The following is an 18,323-nucleotide window of genomic DNA, read 5'->3' as shown; positions in this document are numbered from 1 at the left end:
TGGACCAAGGACATACACCTGCAGGATTCTATGATTAACTTTTACACATACAGACTACTGTATGTACGTATGTCTGCGACCTGACAAATGAGAGATGACATTATAACACTGCCATTGTATGTAGTTTGTAAGCCAGAGACAATTTCTCACTATACTTGTTCTGCCTTGTGGACAGTTCAAGAGGTGAGATGTGGCCTGTCTTTGACTGAGTGCAGTATTAACCCGGCTGATCCACAAGCACAAGGTGTAATATTGATGTAACTTCCCGGCTCAGATACCACCCCAATGCCGAGCTGACGGACCCAAGTGGGTCACAGCTGAATGAGATAGTCGAGACACGTGTACCACACTGACTACGCCTTTATGTTGGCGATTCAGACACAACCTTTAAGTGTCAACTTGTTCTGAAAAGGATGTCCCAGTGTAGACAAAATCAATATCTTACAAATACGATACATCCTTGCTTTTTGTGACATCGTACATGTATATTATGTTTCCTCTGTGCTACACAGGGTGTCAAGACCTTTCAAGTAATGAAGTAGTTGCTAGTTAATTAGCTGGAAAACACAATGTTTAACATTGGCTGAGGCACCTCCGTGAGTGACATGGTATAAGGCCTAGAGCAAACACCTCAGGGAGTAAAGACATTACCATTTCAGTGTCATTCTTTGTCGTCAACTCATTCAAAAAATGTCCTTGGCCAACTTGCATATTTCACCAGGGCCACTGAGATAAAACACGGTTATTTGTTTCCAGGTTGGATATGAAACAATATTTATTTCTCTGCAGTTGAACATTTTGTCTTAAAAAATGTGTTGGGATGTTCTCCAACAACATAACATTCTCATCATCTGTACAATTTTTTTATTATCAAATTTATAATCAAAAACTGTGGCAGATGAATGTGTGTATTTCTCCTGATGACGTGATGACTGGTAAGTATTTCAGATGGTTTATGATCAGGTGTGTCATGAGATACCCAATTCACGAGATGAGACAATGCACGAAATTGGGTCCACAGGAAGGAGACTAGATTTTAACATTAATTTCAAGAAAAATACAATGAAAAAATATGACTGGAAAAACCAAGTTTTTTATTTAACAGAGTCACAAAACAATGCAGGTTCCTTGTGAAATATTTATTGTCCCACAAATTAACGCTCAAAGATAATATTGTCAACATTATTTGAGACCAAATAAACAACTGTTATGATAATATACTGCATAGTAATAATAATAACAATAATACAGCTAACTGGTTTTCTCTTATCTACTTGTCTTTGTCAATACATGTTGATATTTGTAATAAAAAAACAATTTATAATAAAACAACATATACATACATTTATACATACATATACATTTAAAGAGAAATCTTTGTTTTTATTAGTTATTAGTATCAGCATTTTAGCTTTTTTGTAGTTACATTATGCCTTTTTTTCCCACTTTTGCTGGGTTTTTGTTTATTTTATTTCTGCCATGATCCACGTTTCACAAATGGACCCTGCTCCACACTTTGGACACCCATGCATGTTTTGCCAGGAAAACGTGGTGCAGCGAGGCAACGGAGGATTGTGTCCAAGCTGAGCTGACATTATTGACGTTTTTTTTCCCACTCGCTTACTCAGCGGATTCTTCACATTAATTGATGGCTTGTATTACCAAATAATTACCAAATAAATGCATGATGCAAGAAACACTTGTATGCGCACCCTTACTGGCTAAATGTAGCAACAATGTCGCTAAATTGTCTACACGGATCTCTTCTATGTATGAGTTGTGTTATGAAACAGAACCAGCGATCGGTACTTGAAAGTTGGCTGTTAGCCAAATGCAATGACTGTCAATAGAACCACTCGGTGATTAAGGGTGTGGACAAGTCCAAACATGTACGTAGGTTGATCTCACAAATCTTTAAGTAAAGTTGATCACATTTAGAATTACTACAGCTTCTGCATGGACATCAACAAGTAGCAAGCAGCTGTTCAACTCCCATGGAAAAAAAAAAGCCACACATCACTCGCTGATGCTGTGAACACCGAGGTAGGTTGGATTGCAAGGTGTGCCTAAAGCACTTAATGTGGGCTTCCGATAATGCATGGCACACTGCCACTTGTACTATCATTCATAGTAACGATGCTATAGTTGACGGTCTTGATTGGCTTCCGGCTGCCTTGTTCTCGCGCTACAGCTTTTCTCCAAACGAGAAATTTTGTCGCGTTTTAATCTTGCGAGATCTCGTCACCCCTTTTTATGATACTGTGTGTATATATTTATACTATAAAGTTGTTCAATACAATAAACATGTTTCCATTAATAGGATCAGTTTAAATTATCTTCTGAGTAGTGTTGAGTCTTTCAAAAAAACAAAAACAAAGCCTTAATCATATTTTATGAGGGAGAGACCATTTTTGGTCCATAAGGAGATCCCAAGTACTGTTACCAACACACAAAATTTTAACATGACCCAAATAAAACTGTGACTTGTGCACTTGTGTTCTGTGCACACACAACAAAACAAAAACCATGTTACATGCGGTGGATGGATGATTAAATCCAGTATCTCGCCTGCCGGGATGCAATTATATTCCATCTATTCTCTTACCAATTAAATATTAAAGCAGAAGAAAACAAGCAGAAAGCACAGGTCAGCACTAAAACTCCTCTTGTTCAATTGAAACCAAATGAAACAAGAGACAAAGCAATAAACATAACAAAATAACCTACTGACACTTATTGAGATATATGACAATATCAGCACGTGAAAGCAGCCTCGTTTTTGTTTAAAATTGCCCTGCACCAAACATAGTGCTCCTACTGTTCACTTCCTGTTCAAGATTGTAAGGTGAGGAATTTAGGTAGCAAATATGTTGGGCCTCAATTTATTGCGCCCTCTGCTGGTTGGTGCCAATTATAGGGAATAGGGAAACTCATTACACCTCTGAAACAAAGATCAATCAAATTGAGTATAATCTGCATTTCTATTTTGAACATATAAAAATAGATAGATACTTCATTCTTATGTCCTATTGGCATATTAGCACGGGCATGATAATTGATGCGCTGTAAACAGCTGCTATTAATTCAGTCTCAACTAGTTTGGTGTCCAAAAGAAGCACAGCATAACCTCAGCTATGGGAAGCTGAGATACAGTCATGCCATGACACAATTCTTCCAGGCAGAATTGCTGTGCTCAGTATAACACTATCATGGAAATAGGAGTTCAGAACATTCACAGAGATTTTCTCACATCCTATAAAAAAATAATGTTTGAAAAATTACAATAATTGATTACCGTAAATTCCAGTGTATAAGCCGCACATGTGCACATCATAAAATGACATATTGTAGCACACACGAGTCTGTGAGGACCAGGCAGCTCTTTATTTGACAGGAGCCAATTATGAGCTATGAAAAAACTCACAAAGAGCTTGTCAAAATTGGAAATTGCAGGAGGTCATTACTCAGTCTAACAGTCTGACTCACAGTTTAATCTTACAAACAATATTAAACTCATCACACAGCAACTTAACACTCAAACTTTATACCTTTAGAAATATAAAAACAATTTGAAAAAACCCCAACATTTTAAACTTTTCCCATAATGCAGAAGCCCATTTCATTGGAGGAGCATAGAAAATGGTGGATGGCGCTGCAATGCTGGCTCTGTCCACCAGAGAGAGCCAGAGGACCCGGAGTCCAAAGCCCACAGGGAAGCTGATGTCATTGCAGCGCCCCAATGAATGTGTTGCTCAGATGCAATGGCTTATGGGAAAACTTAATTTTTTTTTTTTTTAATTAAAATCATATTGAGACATGTTTGTACAGTATATTTGTGAGGTACATCTTTTGAGTGTTAAGTTGCTGTGAGATGAAGCTACTGTTGTTAACAAAGTGTTCATTGAAAGACGACACCGTGAGGCAGACTGTTATGTTGTTATACTGCGATTACCTATACCTCCTGCGATTTCCAGTGGGTTGACAAGCTTCTTGTGAGTGCACTGATAGCTTGTGATTGGCTCCTGCCAAAGAAAGAGCTATTGTTTCCTCACGACTCGCGAGCGGCACAGTATTTAAACAATTAGTAGTAGTTTTGAAGTAAAGGAGATGTGACGAGATTAGGATTGAGCCATAAATTTGCCGCATTGCTGTATAAGCCGCAGGGTTCAAAGTTTTAGAAAAAAGTAGCGGCTTGTACACCGGAATTTACAGGTTTTTTTTAACTGCATTAGTCTACCAACAAAACAATACATATACATATACGAACGCCCAGGTTTTTATATGATTCGATTTACAGCAAAAAATATTGCTTAAACTATAGCTCAGTTTTCATATACTGTGTCAGTTACTGTATGGTCAAACAGCACCCAAACAAAGCATCCACACGTTGGTGACTTAGTCTCTGTGAAGAATGGATAGTGGTTCTTTTAGAGATGGGACACCATAGACAGATTCTGACCAGGGAATCCTTTAATCATCTTTATCATGTGTGTATGTGTGTGTGTGGTTTATCTGTTCATACAACGCATACAGAACAATTAAGAACTTATATCTGTCTCCTTCCTTTCTGAAAACCGAGGTTCCACTGTATTGAAATGCAGCTCCACTGTCACCAAAGGCTCTTGTGGCGTTTGAAAACGATGTCTTCAGCATTAAGAGCGATGTAACTCTATAGGATGACACTGAGACCTGCGATGAAAGAGCATGCACGCTCTGCTAAGTTTAGCTCCAGGGGACGGCTTGTCAGCACGATAAATGACTGAGGCAAAGTGCTTCATTATGTTGCACTCACACATGACAATTACACAATATGCTTTTAAATTATACAAGTCTTCCCCTACATATGTTTGTCAGATTAAAGCTATTCATCTTCATTACGGCTTGGATGTTGCTGGCTTGGTGTATTGTAAAGTTTTTGTTACTATTTCCATCTATTTGATGAGCGACAAAACGGCATACAGCATTTTTCCACACAAATCGATTTATATTACCTTGACTTTATCCCTCATAGACCCTTTTCCGAGGATGGACATCTTCACTCCTGTTTCTTCTTGTAGCCTTTTCATGGAATTTCCCCGAGGCCCCAGCAGCTTTCCAACAAAATTAAACTGCGACAGAAGTGAGAGGAGAAAAAAAACTGGTGTCACAAGTGTAAAAAGTCAAAATGGTGACATGAACTGATGATTTACACATGGGGACAAATACAAATCTTTCAGTATTTTCTTTTTTCACTGGCTTGAACCTGTCTTGAAGAAACCGAAACCATTAGGCAAAAAACGCTTAACCGCAAAAGGTGTTTGCCGGCCATTAGTCATCTTTTATCAATATAATCTCGGATTCCATTCACCATCCATCATGTGGGGAAAAAACATGTAATGTAGCCAGTAATAAATCAATATAATTGTGCTTTTTGTGTCACACATTAAAGGTGAACGGGTCTTTCATCTGTGGTCCAACATAACATAATGCACCCATCTTTGGCTTGAACTGTGCCCTCGTTGGTCATGCATCTCATATTTGTCGTGCAAAGAGGAGGGAAAAAGGTGGGGAAACATGGAGTGAAACCAATAACATCCCTGAGACTATTCCAGAGGTCAGTGTTGAGATAAAGTTAGAAATAATGACTTTTGTCCCTGTGGAAATTAAGCAATACTATCCAGATGACAAACGATCCGATTCAAGCCTCAGGGTTCTGACTATGATTTCCCTCTAACGGTACACCAGCACCAGCTTGTACTCACACGTAGAAATGTTTCTTGGTTGTTTGCGGGCTGAGAATACAGGTGCTTAAAAGAGAACTGTGATAACCACTTGAACTACAACCATTTTGCATTGGGTTGAGGTGAAAATTTATCATTTCTCCCAGTGTTTGGTTTGGTCGATTTTGAACATGCATGCAAGGTCACATTAGCGTACACTACAGTTCACAACTCAACATGTCCGAAAACGAACAGGAATAAGCAGCGCTTAGAGTGCGTACAGATTAGTTCAGGGGTGGCCATTACGTCGATCGTGAGCTACAGGTAGATCGCCAAGGTAGTTTGGGTCGATTGCGTAAACGTAACTTTGTAGTTGTCATATGACATCAGTCAGCTGACATTAAGCTCCCCTCCTGATTCGCGCTTGCTCCGCCGTAGCGTTTCCAGCTACACACGAAGATGCAACTTTCATCTTTCATCTCAATCAGCAGTACATCTACACCTTAAAGCAACCAATCACTCTTTTGAGGACAACGAGGTAAAGATTTTGGCCAAAGAAAACAGATGGTTTGAAAGAGGAGTAAAGGAAGCTATTTTTGTCAAACAACAGAACCCATCATTGAATCGGAATGGTGGTTTGAGGTTTAATTTGGACCCTGTGTTCAGCAGGTTACTGAGACCAAAACCCACAGCTCTTAGTCATGCAAATGAGGTGGAGCCAGGGCCGAGCCAGAACAATAGATGCTAATGAGCAGTATCAGAGTTGTTCATACCCAACTACAGGGAGCTACACTTCCCTTTGATCGGAGGTGCTAATGGAAGGAGAGGATTAGACCACAACTCCTCCCAGTCTTAGTGTAAGGAACCAATAGGAGGAGGGTGTTCAATTCCGCCCACTCTTACTGTAGTTAAGGCCTAGGCTACCAGCACTTGTTAGGTCACTGACGAAGCTCTTCGGATGAGGAGCGAAACGTCCGACACCTTCTTCACAGAAGTACAGATGACGTCTCAAGAAATATGTTAGGAATGTTACAAAATTTCATTTGATACCTCGTTCACTTCTCTACCCCAAGTATTAAAGAAGTTAGAGCAAATGTCATCCTGGGAAATAGTGCCTTTGGTTCCCATTAACACTGAGTCAAGACAAAAGCTGTGATCGAGCCCACCTTGGCAAGTACAACCGTAGTACAACATATATTATAACTTCGACTGTGACATTCATTTTACAAGTCACCAGAGTAGTCATTTACATTTTTCTAATAAACAAAAAGTCCAGGGAAGAAAATCAAGTGTCATAATGCTGCAGCAACACGTTGTATTCCTTTCGACACCACACTACAAATTGCATGTACGCAGTAATTCCGGGGCAAAATTACCATATTTTGCACCATCAGATTTTTATGAAATTTCATCTTCATATAGATATTAAAGTTAATTTATATCCTGCATACCTTTTATCTTGTCCTGAAGCTCCGATCCATGAGTTTTAAAGGCTTAAAGTTGGACTTAACTTTTCGGTATACAAATGACAATACACCCAATATATGAAAAAATTGCATTTTTAAGGACGTCTCCATGGACTCTCCTAATCGAGCACGCACGCACAGTGTTAGATGTGTTTTGACTTGGACACGCCACGCTGGATGATGATGTCACTAAACGTCACTGCTACTGGACCCCATATTGTCCCCATAAATGTTTCTTAAAAGGAGTTTCAAATAAAGACAAATGAGTTAAATATGAATACTGAATGAACTGACCAAAAGAAGAAGTGAATCCACTTTATTTCACAGGTCAACTACAACTACCATGACCACCACATACCCGGAAGACGATGACGTCACCTACAGGCAGACTAAATCGAGTAACATTTAACATCTTTATCGTTAAAAGTGCTAAAAAAAACACATCCATATAAATATAAAGCCTATCATGCTTAAATTCAATCTTCTTTTCCTAGTATCGATTAAATCGATTGATTACCTTTTAAACAATGTTAGATCAATATATGTCGTCCGGAATGGAAACTTGAGAACCCAGATCGATGTACGTAGTTGAATCATAGGAATATAAATCGATGTATCGATGTAGTGAATGAATCATTACACCCCTAATAACATGGAAAAGTACTTTGGTCCCGGCCGGTCAGTACAAGACTGCTAATAATGAAAGATGAACAAACGCGCACCAGAAGGGAATGTGTGACTATGGAGGCTCCATGATACATTTTCTTGGTATATAGTTCACCTGACTGCTTGATTTTCGACTACTATTTGGTTAAACTCCAATAAATTTGACCCTTAAATGTTTGATCTCATTGTGAAGAGACCACCCCCAGAGCGGAACAGGTGGTCAGCCGCCCACCACCCCATCACTAGACCGATCCAAGCCTAACCCAAATGATATTAACCTTCTCACAAAACAACCCTCTCCCGCTGAGGCCGAGCTACTAATAACTCCTGGGCCAGCTGTGTGGCTGCTGCGACTCAACTCCGACAACTGCACACTCAGCTTGTTTTCTCAACATTAACACCAGTCAGGGGACACAGAGATGAAATCGTTCTTAAGAAAATAAAAGCATCCCTGCTGTCCTCACTGGTCCTCTGACTGGCGTAATTAAGGCACTTTTAGAGGGGCTGCTTTGACAGGACTTTGCCTTTGCTGGCAGGGAGGTGGACAGCAGATGGTCATGGCTGCGATGATGGGAACACACTTGCTTGGCTTTAGAAGGAGAGTGGCCTGTTTTCATTAAGTTAATGTCTGGAGCCACTCTGCAGCTCCATGGAGGGCAATTTGGGCTTTGGAGAGGGGGCAAGGTACCGTTGTTAAATGGGGTTTGAAATGATGCAATGTGCCCCCTGCTGTCACAACAATGACAACCACGCAGATATTAAAAGGAAGGATGCTAGGGCTGCATCACTGTAATGGAATTCAATAAAAGAGCTGTCATGAAACAGTCTGCTTTCACAAAGATGATGATGCTCAAGTTTTGATTGACACTGTCAGACAAGCAGTGCTTTTACACCATTCCAAATTACAGCCACATATTGCTGAATTATGGCCTCAGCGTCAATGAAAACTGAGCATCTTTGTAAAGATCTTTTCTAATGCTGTGGTGGCAGTCGTCACACAGCATGGCACTATACTATGTGCTTAAGTTTAATTTACAACATGGCTTCAACACTTATCTATACTATGTGCTTAAGTTTAATTTACAACATGGCTTCAACACTTATCTAAGCAAAACACCTTTCCATAATATCAGCTTTTCTTTCGGACACGGACAAAAATTTAATTTTGCTACGGGCAGAGCACTGCTGCAGCTCTATATCTAAAGGTCACAATAACTCAGGCTGGATTTATTCAAAAGCGGAGCCATTTACAAGGACATAATACAAATTAATGTGTCACGAGCTGTACGTGTATTACGTGTACTTGCATGCAAAACTAGCTTGTTAAACTGTTGCACTTGGTTTTCAGCAGAAATGTATGCACAAAGATAAGGAACTAGGGTTAGGTTTTACAAAAGGCTTCTGGAGTACATACAATGGAGCCTCGGTTAGCATACACCTAGGTTAGCGTGTTTTTCAGTTCACGTACAAAATGTACGCCAAAATTTTGCCTCGGTTTGGGTGCAATATGTCGTGCATCTTGTTGTGTTAACACACTGAGTAAGTCCAACTGTGTTCTTAATATATTTTTATCACAAATGTCCTTGTTGGTATCGGTGGATTGCTAACAAAATGGCAACCGGAAACAAAGGTCAGCTATGTTGCCCGTCTATGTCATCAGCGGTTGATTCTCAAAAATGATGACACAAAACAGGTTTTTAATAGTTTCATAATTATAGTTTTACATGGATAAAATAATTCTAAATACATATAAATGACAATGAAAGGAATAAATAAACATTTATATTTAACATTTTACCTTAATTGAAGAGGTGACTGTTTCCAAAAACACGATGTGGCAACGAGATCAACACGGACACCACCTTCCTGTTTTGTCATGAGTTATTTCTTGAATTCAATAGTGTTTTTCACCTTCTTTATCTAAGTGCTGGCACTTGCAACTATCTTTGGCTCCATTTTGGGTTATTGAGTTGAGGTCTTTCGGAATAGTCACGTCAAGAATCACGTCTTCAATGAAGGTAAGTAACCTTAAATGCTCATTTATCCCTTCATCATTCATCATGTACATGTATTTATAATAGGGTTGTAAATCTCTTTGTGATAGACATCACATCAAGATACACAGCTTACGATACAATAAAAAAACTATATATTTTACAAACAGAACAATTCCATACTGTGTCCAAATGATACAATTCAAAACAATTCTATGGTTAACATTAACGTTAATTTTACATTATAAAACAAAGGAGCCAATCCTATAACAGTGGAATTCTGACAGTATTTGCAAATGTGTAAAAGACCACATCATATTCCCAAGCTTGCTGTAAGGCACTGGCAAAAATAAAGGTAAAAGACAAACAACAACACAATCACATGTCAAATGTATTTATTTTTAGACACAGACCAAAAAAAGACTTGCTGAACATCTTTTTGTTTTATGGGATCTATCTAAAATATATCAATAAAAAACAAAGTCTTAGCCTTCAGTCCAATCAATTAAAATAAATAAATAAATAGTGCAAATAATTACAAATTTAATCAAAAATGGCAAAAATGTGTCCAAGCCAAGATAGGTAAATCGCATTATTTGCCACATAGGTGCAATCAAAACGCCGTGTTAGCTTGGTACGTAAACAATCCCATGTCATAACAATAGCAAGTGTGCAACATTTCCGCCTGAGCATAGTGTTTTCAATACTCCAGGTTGGTAACAAAGGTGCAACATTTTAAAGTAAACAAGTTAAAAAACAAATAAAAGAGAAGCAACAGCCCTACAAAAACGGGTACCATACTCGTCTCAGTTGGCCGTGCTGATCAAGATTTGTTGTGTTTCCAGTGGACTTCAGAGCTGCTCTGCATCGTGTGGCTTTTGTCGAGTTTTCCGTCCTTGTAAAATCCAAAGACAGTCCAGACTTTAGATTTTTGTTTTGCTGATGTGTTGAAAATCTTTCGCAGTGACTAACTTGCACTTGCACGCTGCTACTATTTACATTCATTTTCGTCTTCAGTCATGGGAGACTACTAGCATCACCGACAGCCCAGGCTCTTGCGTTGTTTAAGAGACACACTGTCAACCGATTGCTTGTCTCACGATATCCAGTGCGTGTCTCTACAATCGATTAATTGAAGGATTTATGGCTGATTCTTATCGATCCAGGAGTCTGCTACCGACGCAGCCGTATCTGTCACTTGTCAAACCGGATATTCGGTTGCATCGTTTTAGCCTGCACAACCCTAATTTAGATGCATTTTAAATTATGTTCTGCATGTAAAACTATAATTGTAAAACTACAAAAACATGTTTTGTGTTAACATTTTTGGCTTTCTGGAACTGATTAATTCGATTTACATTATTTCTTATGGGAAATGTGTTACAGTACGTTTGGGTCACAGCCGGACCTTTTGGAACAAATTAATGACGCTAACCAAGGTTCCACTGTACTTTGTGCATCACATTACAAAAATATGAGTGGTTAACTGCCAAAAACAACCCCTCAACTTTAGTGTGGCTACTTGAGGAACCACATGAGGCTAAATGTTTTTATCTTGACAGGCTGTAAAACTGACAGCAACTCTAATCTATCACGTTTTACAGTCTACATGATGGATGCAATAGTAAATGTGACACGATACAACACCCCTCCAATTTGATCCCAATATAATAAAAATAGGTCTTTCACAGCCAAATATAATTTATCTCTTGACCTGTTCTGTAAGTTTCATGGTATTATTTGTGTGGTTAAAAGATGACAACAGCTAAATCAACCATTTGATTCCCCTTTGACAACTTCTTATAGTCTCAGATGAAGTTGAGAGAGAAAAAGACAGCAAAGAACAGAGATTGTTAACAAAAAAATACTTAGCCTCTGTGAAAAGTGTAGCCAGTCCTATGTAATTTAGTCTATTTACTGCACCAAATATGAACTACAAAATATAATTTTCACTTGCAAATGATTTTATTATAATTGAAGTACTGACCTATTGTTGTGCAGTGAAATACCTTACATAGTGATCTGTGTTTTAATCATATGCACCTTAAACAAATAAAAACCCACTAGGCTGTTTTTTGCAAATGAACCTTTCATGTCCCATTATGGAGGCCCGTCTCACACAGATGGCACATATCAGCATTTTTCACAGCAGATGTACATTGTAAGCACCAACTGACTTTCATGAAGATTAATTTCCTTCAATGTGCCAGCATGCACAGTGGACCTTTTCCACTGCAGACATTTGGACAGTAAAAACAGCATGAGTGGAACTATCAACAATGGCTCGCCTCCATTTAGTGGAGTGCACCAAAAGCTCAGGAATCCTTACGACACAGGTATGGAAAGGAACGTTAGTGAACAACAACAAACCGGCAACTAACAGTAACCCAGTTGAGCCAAACAGAACCATAATTACCATGTCTTCCAGACTATAAGTCACGCTATTTTCATAGTTTGGCTGGTCTTGTGCCTTACAGTCAATTGCAACTTATACTATATCAAAATATATATACAGTATCTAATTTAACATGGTTTTAAACGTTAATTCATACTGACTGCCATGGACCAAGGAGTTAACGTTACCGTCCACAGCTGCGAGAGCTTGTGACAACTATATGCTGCTCCTGTAGCTACCCCGTGAAAAAAATGAACTGAAACATTAACTTAAAGACAGCTGAGAGACTGAATACAAACAAAATGCTGGCGGAGTTGTTCAGAAGCGACACAGAGGATGAAGAATTCAATGGATTCAGTGATGTGGAATGAGATTGGGAGTTTGGTGAACTTGCATACTGATAACTTTCTTGTTGGACTTGCTGGCGTTATGTTAATTCAGCATATTCAGCCTCCCATGTATGTCCTTATGCTACTGTGTAGCTGGACAACTGTTAATGTGTTACGTTAACACCTATCTGAACACCTAACTGAACAACTATTGATCTTGTTGTTCTATGTGCTATTATGTAGTTGAATAACTTGCCTTTCCAGATTAAATGTCTGTTCTTGGTCTTAAATTTCTCAAGAAATGTGATTTATGGTCCAGTGTGACTTTTATATGTTTTTTTCCTCTTCATGGCACATTTTTTGACTGATTCAACTTAGAGTCTGGAAAATATGTTACTAATCACCAACAGGTGCGCTCTGAAGCTCCCTCCAACAGCTGCAAAGGTAATGCATTAAGTTGCAAACAGGACCCATATGTAACAAAATAAAAGCATAGACCAAACCAAAAGTCCAACATGACTACCCAGGATGCAGCAGTGGTAAAGCATCCTGCACTCCACTCATGTATAGTGCATTACTAAGACTAAATGGGATTATAGGTGCTTTTGCTACAAAATGACATTAATCTTCCATGCACCAATTCAGCATATCGGAAACTATGCAGAAGAGTTCTCTCAACTAATAATGTCGTTAAATTTACATTTAATTACATTCAAGTGGGGTGGCTGCTGTAAGCAAGAATAGGCACTGCCACACATCAAAAAGCTGACAGAACAGATTTATGAGGTCCTGTAAATTTCTCTGTTGCTGCACCACCAAGGCAGGACCTTATTGCACACTCAAAGAGACAGTGACAAAAGTGAGAGTGTGACTTTAAAAGAAGCCAGTTAGTGGTATGCACTTTAGTAATACTTAGCAAACAACTTACTGGTCACAACATTAGGGACACCTGTATAATGTAATCAAAAGTTGTGACAAAAAAAATACCGTAATTGTGTTTAAGCCGCACCGGTGTGTAAGCCATACCCACTAAATTTAGAGGAAGAATCAGAATTGTTCATATATAAGTAGCACCGGTGTATAAGCCGCACATGTCTACGTCATAAAAAGACAAACAGTATGGTAGCACGCAAAAGTCCATGAGGATCAGGAAGCTCTTTATTTGACAGGAGCCAATCATGAGCTATGAAAAAAGCTTGTCAACTCATTGGACTCACGAGTGGCACGGTATTTAAAGAAGTTATTAGTAGTTATTAGTAGTTGTTCTGAAGTTAAGGAGATGTCACGAGATTAAAATTTAGACTTAAATTAGCTGCATCCCTGTATAAGCCGCAGGGTTCAAAGTTTGAGAAAATGTGGCGGCGTATACACTACAATTTCTGATAATAATGCTGTATTAATTCACCAGTATGTTTACTGGTATAGTTTGTGATGATGAGCTGTGCAGTCGTCCCTCTCTACATTGCGGTTCAATCATCACTCCCTCACTGTATCACATTTTTTTTTAAATGAATGAATTAATTAATTAATGATCGCTGTTTCATGGTTGGCAATGGACTATTAGTCAATAGATGTTGAAAAACAAGTTATGTGTAGTAGTCTGGCCACTAGGCGTCAGTAATATTACATAACATTAGATTAGGTTCACACTGCATGTAGTCAGCCATGGTATATCTGACACAACATAATTCTCCTCCCATTATGTGTAGAAGTGGTAGGGTTTTGGCTTCTTACTTTGTCCTTCTTCCTCACTCCATTTGAAATACTTTCTTAAGTTTAGAATAAGTAAATTGGAGAGGCTAACCAGTTAGCTCAGTAGCTTGCGTTGCGGCTGTATCTTGTATCCCTGCTGTGATCCCATAGCCTGCGCATTGTAGTTGCACAATGTGTTGTAAACAAAGAATAATAGGAGTGTAAAAGTGACTAAATGGGTGTTATTTACTATATTCCTCAAAGTGCAAAGTGCTTAAAGGTGTGGACTGACAAACATATTTTACATACATTTAGGGCAATGGTTGTGTCCGTACGCAGAAAAATAAGCCTAAAGTCTACATATTGTACATGTTTTTTTTTTTTTTGTGATCACGTTGTTTCACCTTTGTGTTTTACCTTCATTTTATATGAAGTTCATAGCTGTTATTTCTAAGCTCTGCTGCATTTTCATTAACTATCTAATCAGTTCCTGATTTACCTACTGGAGCTACCGGTCACCATGAATGCAATTAGGCACCACTGGATGGAAAGCATGCATGCAGTACTTAATTCTACAATATGGAAATGAGTCTGCAATACATTTACCCTAAAGAAAATTACCTTAAGAGACAATGAACTTTTCTGTTTGCATCAGCTCTCGTTTACGTTTTCCCTTATTATAAACTTATCAACATCAGCTGGTTTGTGAATTGAACAGACAGTTGACTGAATTAATAACACACAAACGCAGCATCTTACCTTAGGGTACTGTTGCACTGGGATGAGAACTCTCTCGGACAACTTGATATTTTTATTGCTGATAATATCAAGGTATTTCTTCATAATGCCATCTTTTCGCAGTTCATCACCTTCATGCTTTTCAATTTCTGCAGCGGAGCAAAATGAAAACAAGATACAACAGATTGTAAGCTAAATTGTGCATCAGTCAGTGTGTTCTCATCTGATCACAGAGCGACTGCAAATAGTGACAACCAAATAGTCTGACACCGGGGACACATTGGGAGAAATTAAGCCGTGTGCAGCTGTAAATAGAATCACATTACGATCCGAGTTTACCACCCTGTTTGGTATCATTAGAGAGGAGCCATTTGCATCAGTGAGCGCTCACATTGAGATCATATTTACAGATCATTAATTCCAATCAAAGCACACTTTGTCGCTGTATCATTTGCACGTGTGGTGAATCTTGTCTCCAAATTGGCCCAATTGTCGTCTCACATGCACATAGCAGTATGGAACCAATGACAAATTCAGCATACTGTATCAGCTTGGCAAAGAACACCCCCGATAGTGACTTCCTGGATGGATATTTTCAAAGCACTTGAGCTAAAGCAGTCAAACAAGCATTAAAATGAAGATGCAGAAATGAGATAAGCAGAGTTTAAACATGAAATTCAGAGGTGGTTGCTGCTTTAGATCCTTATCACACAGATGAGTTGTATTTCTTAGGAGAAAGTAGAACTGGAGGCATTATAGAACAGATCTATCTATTCATCTATCTATCCCACTGATACTGTAATGGAAATGACAGGAGCATTTAAAGTCACTGGCTGATTCACCACCACCAGCAGCACCTATCTCCATCCATGCAGACTACTGCAGCCTAAAAAGAAAAAGACTCCAATATAGTGGATCCCTGCACATGCGCGATTCAGCATTCATAATTTTCTCAGAAAATAGGACATTTTATCCATAGAAAACACATCTCATTCACTCTCAATTAGTAATAATTTATATATGCATGATAATAGAAGTAAAAGGTACAGCATACATGTACCACTGTTTAAAAAAGCCTAAAATTGTACATGTTTACGTCTTTATGCTTCACTGATAAGGTTTTTTTCATCAAGCGTTGAGATTTCGCACTTTGTTCAACAGTTCATGTACGCACAATAGTTGCCGTGAGACACAAAAGTTCAACTTATCTGACATGTTCTCTGGACCTGCGGGGATCTTTACAAGGATCTTCTATTCTATGTATATTTTGAAATTGTTAGTCATAGGTGAAATTGAAATTCCATGGTTGTAAATTCATGTTGTTAAATTATTGAGGTATAGTGGTTGTAAAATGAATCTTGGGTAATGCTTAGTCTTTTCTTGACTGAGGATGTAATCCTGGACATTGGGTGGAGAAAAAGAACACAAAAACCTGACAGGAATATCATGGTTTTATTGAGTGATTCTGATATGAACTGTAATTGCATCCTATAAAATGGTTTGCAGTGAAAGTCATTATTGATGTGCGGGTTGCAAAATACACACACAATTTCTGCTACACAGATAAGACTGCCGAAGTACAGAAACTTTGGAAATCCAATAACAATAGTTACCTTTCATGTCCGCCACTGTGTTAATTGGTGTGGGAAGCGCCTTGAATGCCTTCTGGTTTGCTTCTAACACACACCAGCTGCAACGCTAGAACCTAAGTTATAGTTATGGGGCCAAATTACTCAAAGTTGGAAAAAAGTGATAAGTTAATTAAAAGTCGTGTGGTGTCCAATCATCATAACTGTTCAATGACATGAATATTTTGTCGGGGTGTCACGGGACACCCAACTCACGAGACGAGACGATGCAAAAATATCAGACCTTACAAATCCCTTGGCGTTATATCTGTCTCCGTGTCCCTGCGCACTTTCACCTCTCCATTCGTGTGTATGTGATGAAGACGCTCGCATCTTATTCCGCTGTGGAACACAGGGGTGGGTGTTGGGTGTCAAAAAAAGACATTTTTATGGGTGTCTCAATTACTCGCCATTCAGCTGTGGTGCCGGTAACCCCAGTGAAAAGCGGTGGTCTAATGTACACCAATCTCATGGGACGGATTTCCACACCACTTTATCTGACACATTCTGCAAGACAGGTGTCCTACTAAAGAGCAGCAATCGTTTACAACTTTCTGTGGCGATAAATCCAGTGCCAATTGTACAATTTTCAACCAGCTATTGGGTCTTACAGTAGGTGGGATGCAGAATATGACAATAGCAGATCAAATGCTTTCTAATATTGAAAATAGTAACATCGATGCTTCGATGGTATTCTTTCTCTCCATGTTGAATTATTAACTGTGCTCTACTGCATGCCACTGTTTGACAATTCGAATCAATTCACACTTTAACAGGGCATTGGAAATACTTCAAAAAGTTTAACTTAGTACTTCATGAAGTTAGGAAAGTTTGCCGATTTTCTTTCTATCCAATCCAATCCAGTCCACTTTATTTTGATAGCACATTTAATAAACACAGTTTGTAAAGTGCTGCACAAAATTGTAAAAACAATAAATAATACAAAAAAAATACAACTTTGAAATAAGACAATAAAATTAGTAAATCAAGAAAGAATACATTTAAAAAAAAACAGTAAAAAACAAAAATACTGAAATGTGTATAAGCAAATCAATACAAGAAAACAATAAAAGACAAAGATGACCATACGACTCAAAGCGAGTTAAAAGCCCGAGAATAAAAGTGGGTTTCACGAAACTTAAAGCATTCAACTGTGGGTGCCGTTTTGACATGAGGGGGCAGAGCATTGCACAGTTTGAGGCCAACCACAGAAAAGGCCCGGCCTCCCCTGGTCTTACAGTAAGTCTTGTGTCGGGCATCACTAGTTGGAGCTGACCCTTGAACCTCAATGAACGAGCTGGAATGTGTTGGAGATGTGTTTTGTACTCTGGGACCAGTCCGTTTAAAGGCTTAAAGGAAAACTCGACTGCAAATATCAGATGACCCATCATATTCAGACTTTTTTCAATAGGTCTTAAATCTGGGTCAATCAGGTAATTAAATGTTGGTAATATTTTACTGAAGTAGTGCCTCCCTGCACTGGTTTCCTTTTTATTTATTTTAATATTTTATTGTTTTTATTGTTTAACTGTACTTAATTTTAAAATTTTGCCCAATCCTTTCCCTTTTCTGTGCATTCTAAAGAGAGAAAAAGAGTGAGCATGAGGGCGCTGACAATGCATGTCATGGGACACCCCTATTTCCACTCTCACGCTAAAAAACCTCCAACAACGAATGATCGTTTTATATACATGCTGTGACCGTGGTACATTTATG

The 18,323-nt window shown here is 38.6% G+C and overlaps 1 protein-coding gene across 7 annotated transcripts in view; it reads right to left on the bottom strand.

Annotated features, from left to right (window-relative positions):
- Positions 1 to 18,323, bottom strand: part of khdrbs2 (KH domain containing, RNA binding, signal transduction associated 2) — an 81,098-nt gene that overhangs the window by 45,579 nt on the left and 17,196 nt on the right. For all 7 annotated transcript variants that reach the window (XR_008573730.1, XR_008573728.1, XR_008573729.1 and 4 more), the window contains exons 2-3: positions 15,001 to 15,128; positions 4,992 to 5,108 (exon numbers count right to left, since the gene is read on the bottom strand). Coding sequence is in view for 4 of the 7 variants with exons in the window: in XM_054799365.1 (XP_054655340.1) it covers positions 4,992 to 5,108; positions 15,001 to 15,128 (245 nt within the window). In the remaining 3 variants the exon portion in view is untranslated. The remainder of the gene's footprint in view (positions 1 to 4,991; positions 5,109 to 15,000; positions 15,129 to 18,323) is intronic.

The sequence above is a fragment of the Dunckerocampus dactyliophorus genome, chromosome 14, assembly GCF_027744805.1.
Source record: "Dunckerocampus dactyliophorus isolate RoL2022-P2 chromosome 14, RoL_Ddac_1.1, whole genome shotgun sequence".
Classification (NCBI taxonomy): Eukaryota; Metazoa; Chordata; class Actinopteri; order Syngnathiformes; family Syngnathidae; genus Dunckerocampus; species Dunckerocampus dactyliophorus.
This window is presented reverse-complemented; position numbering and strand designations above follow the sequence as displayed.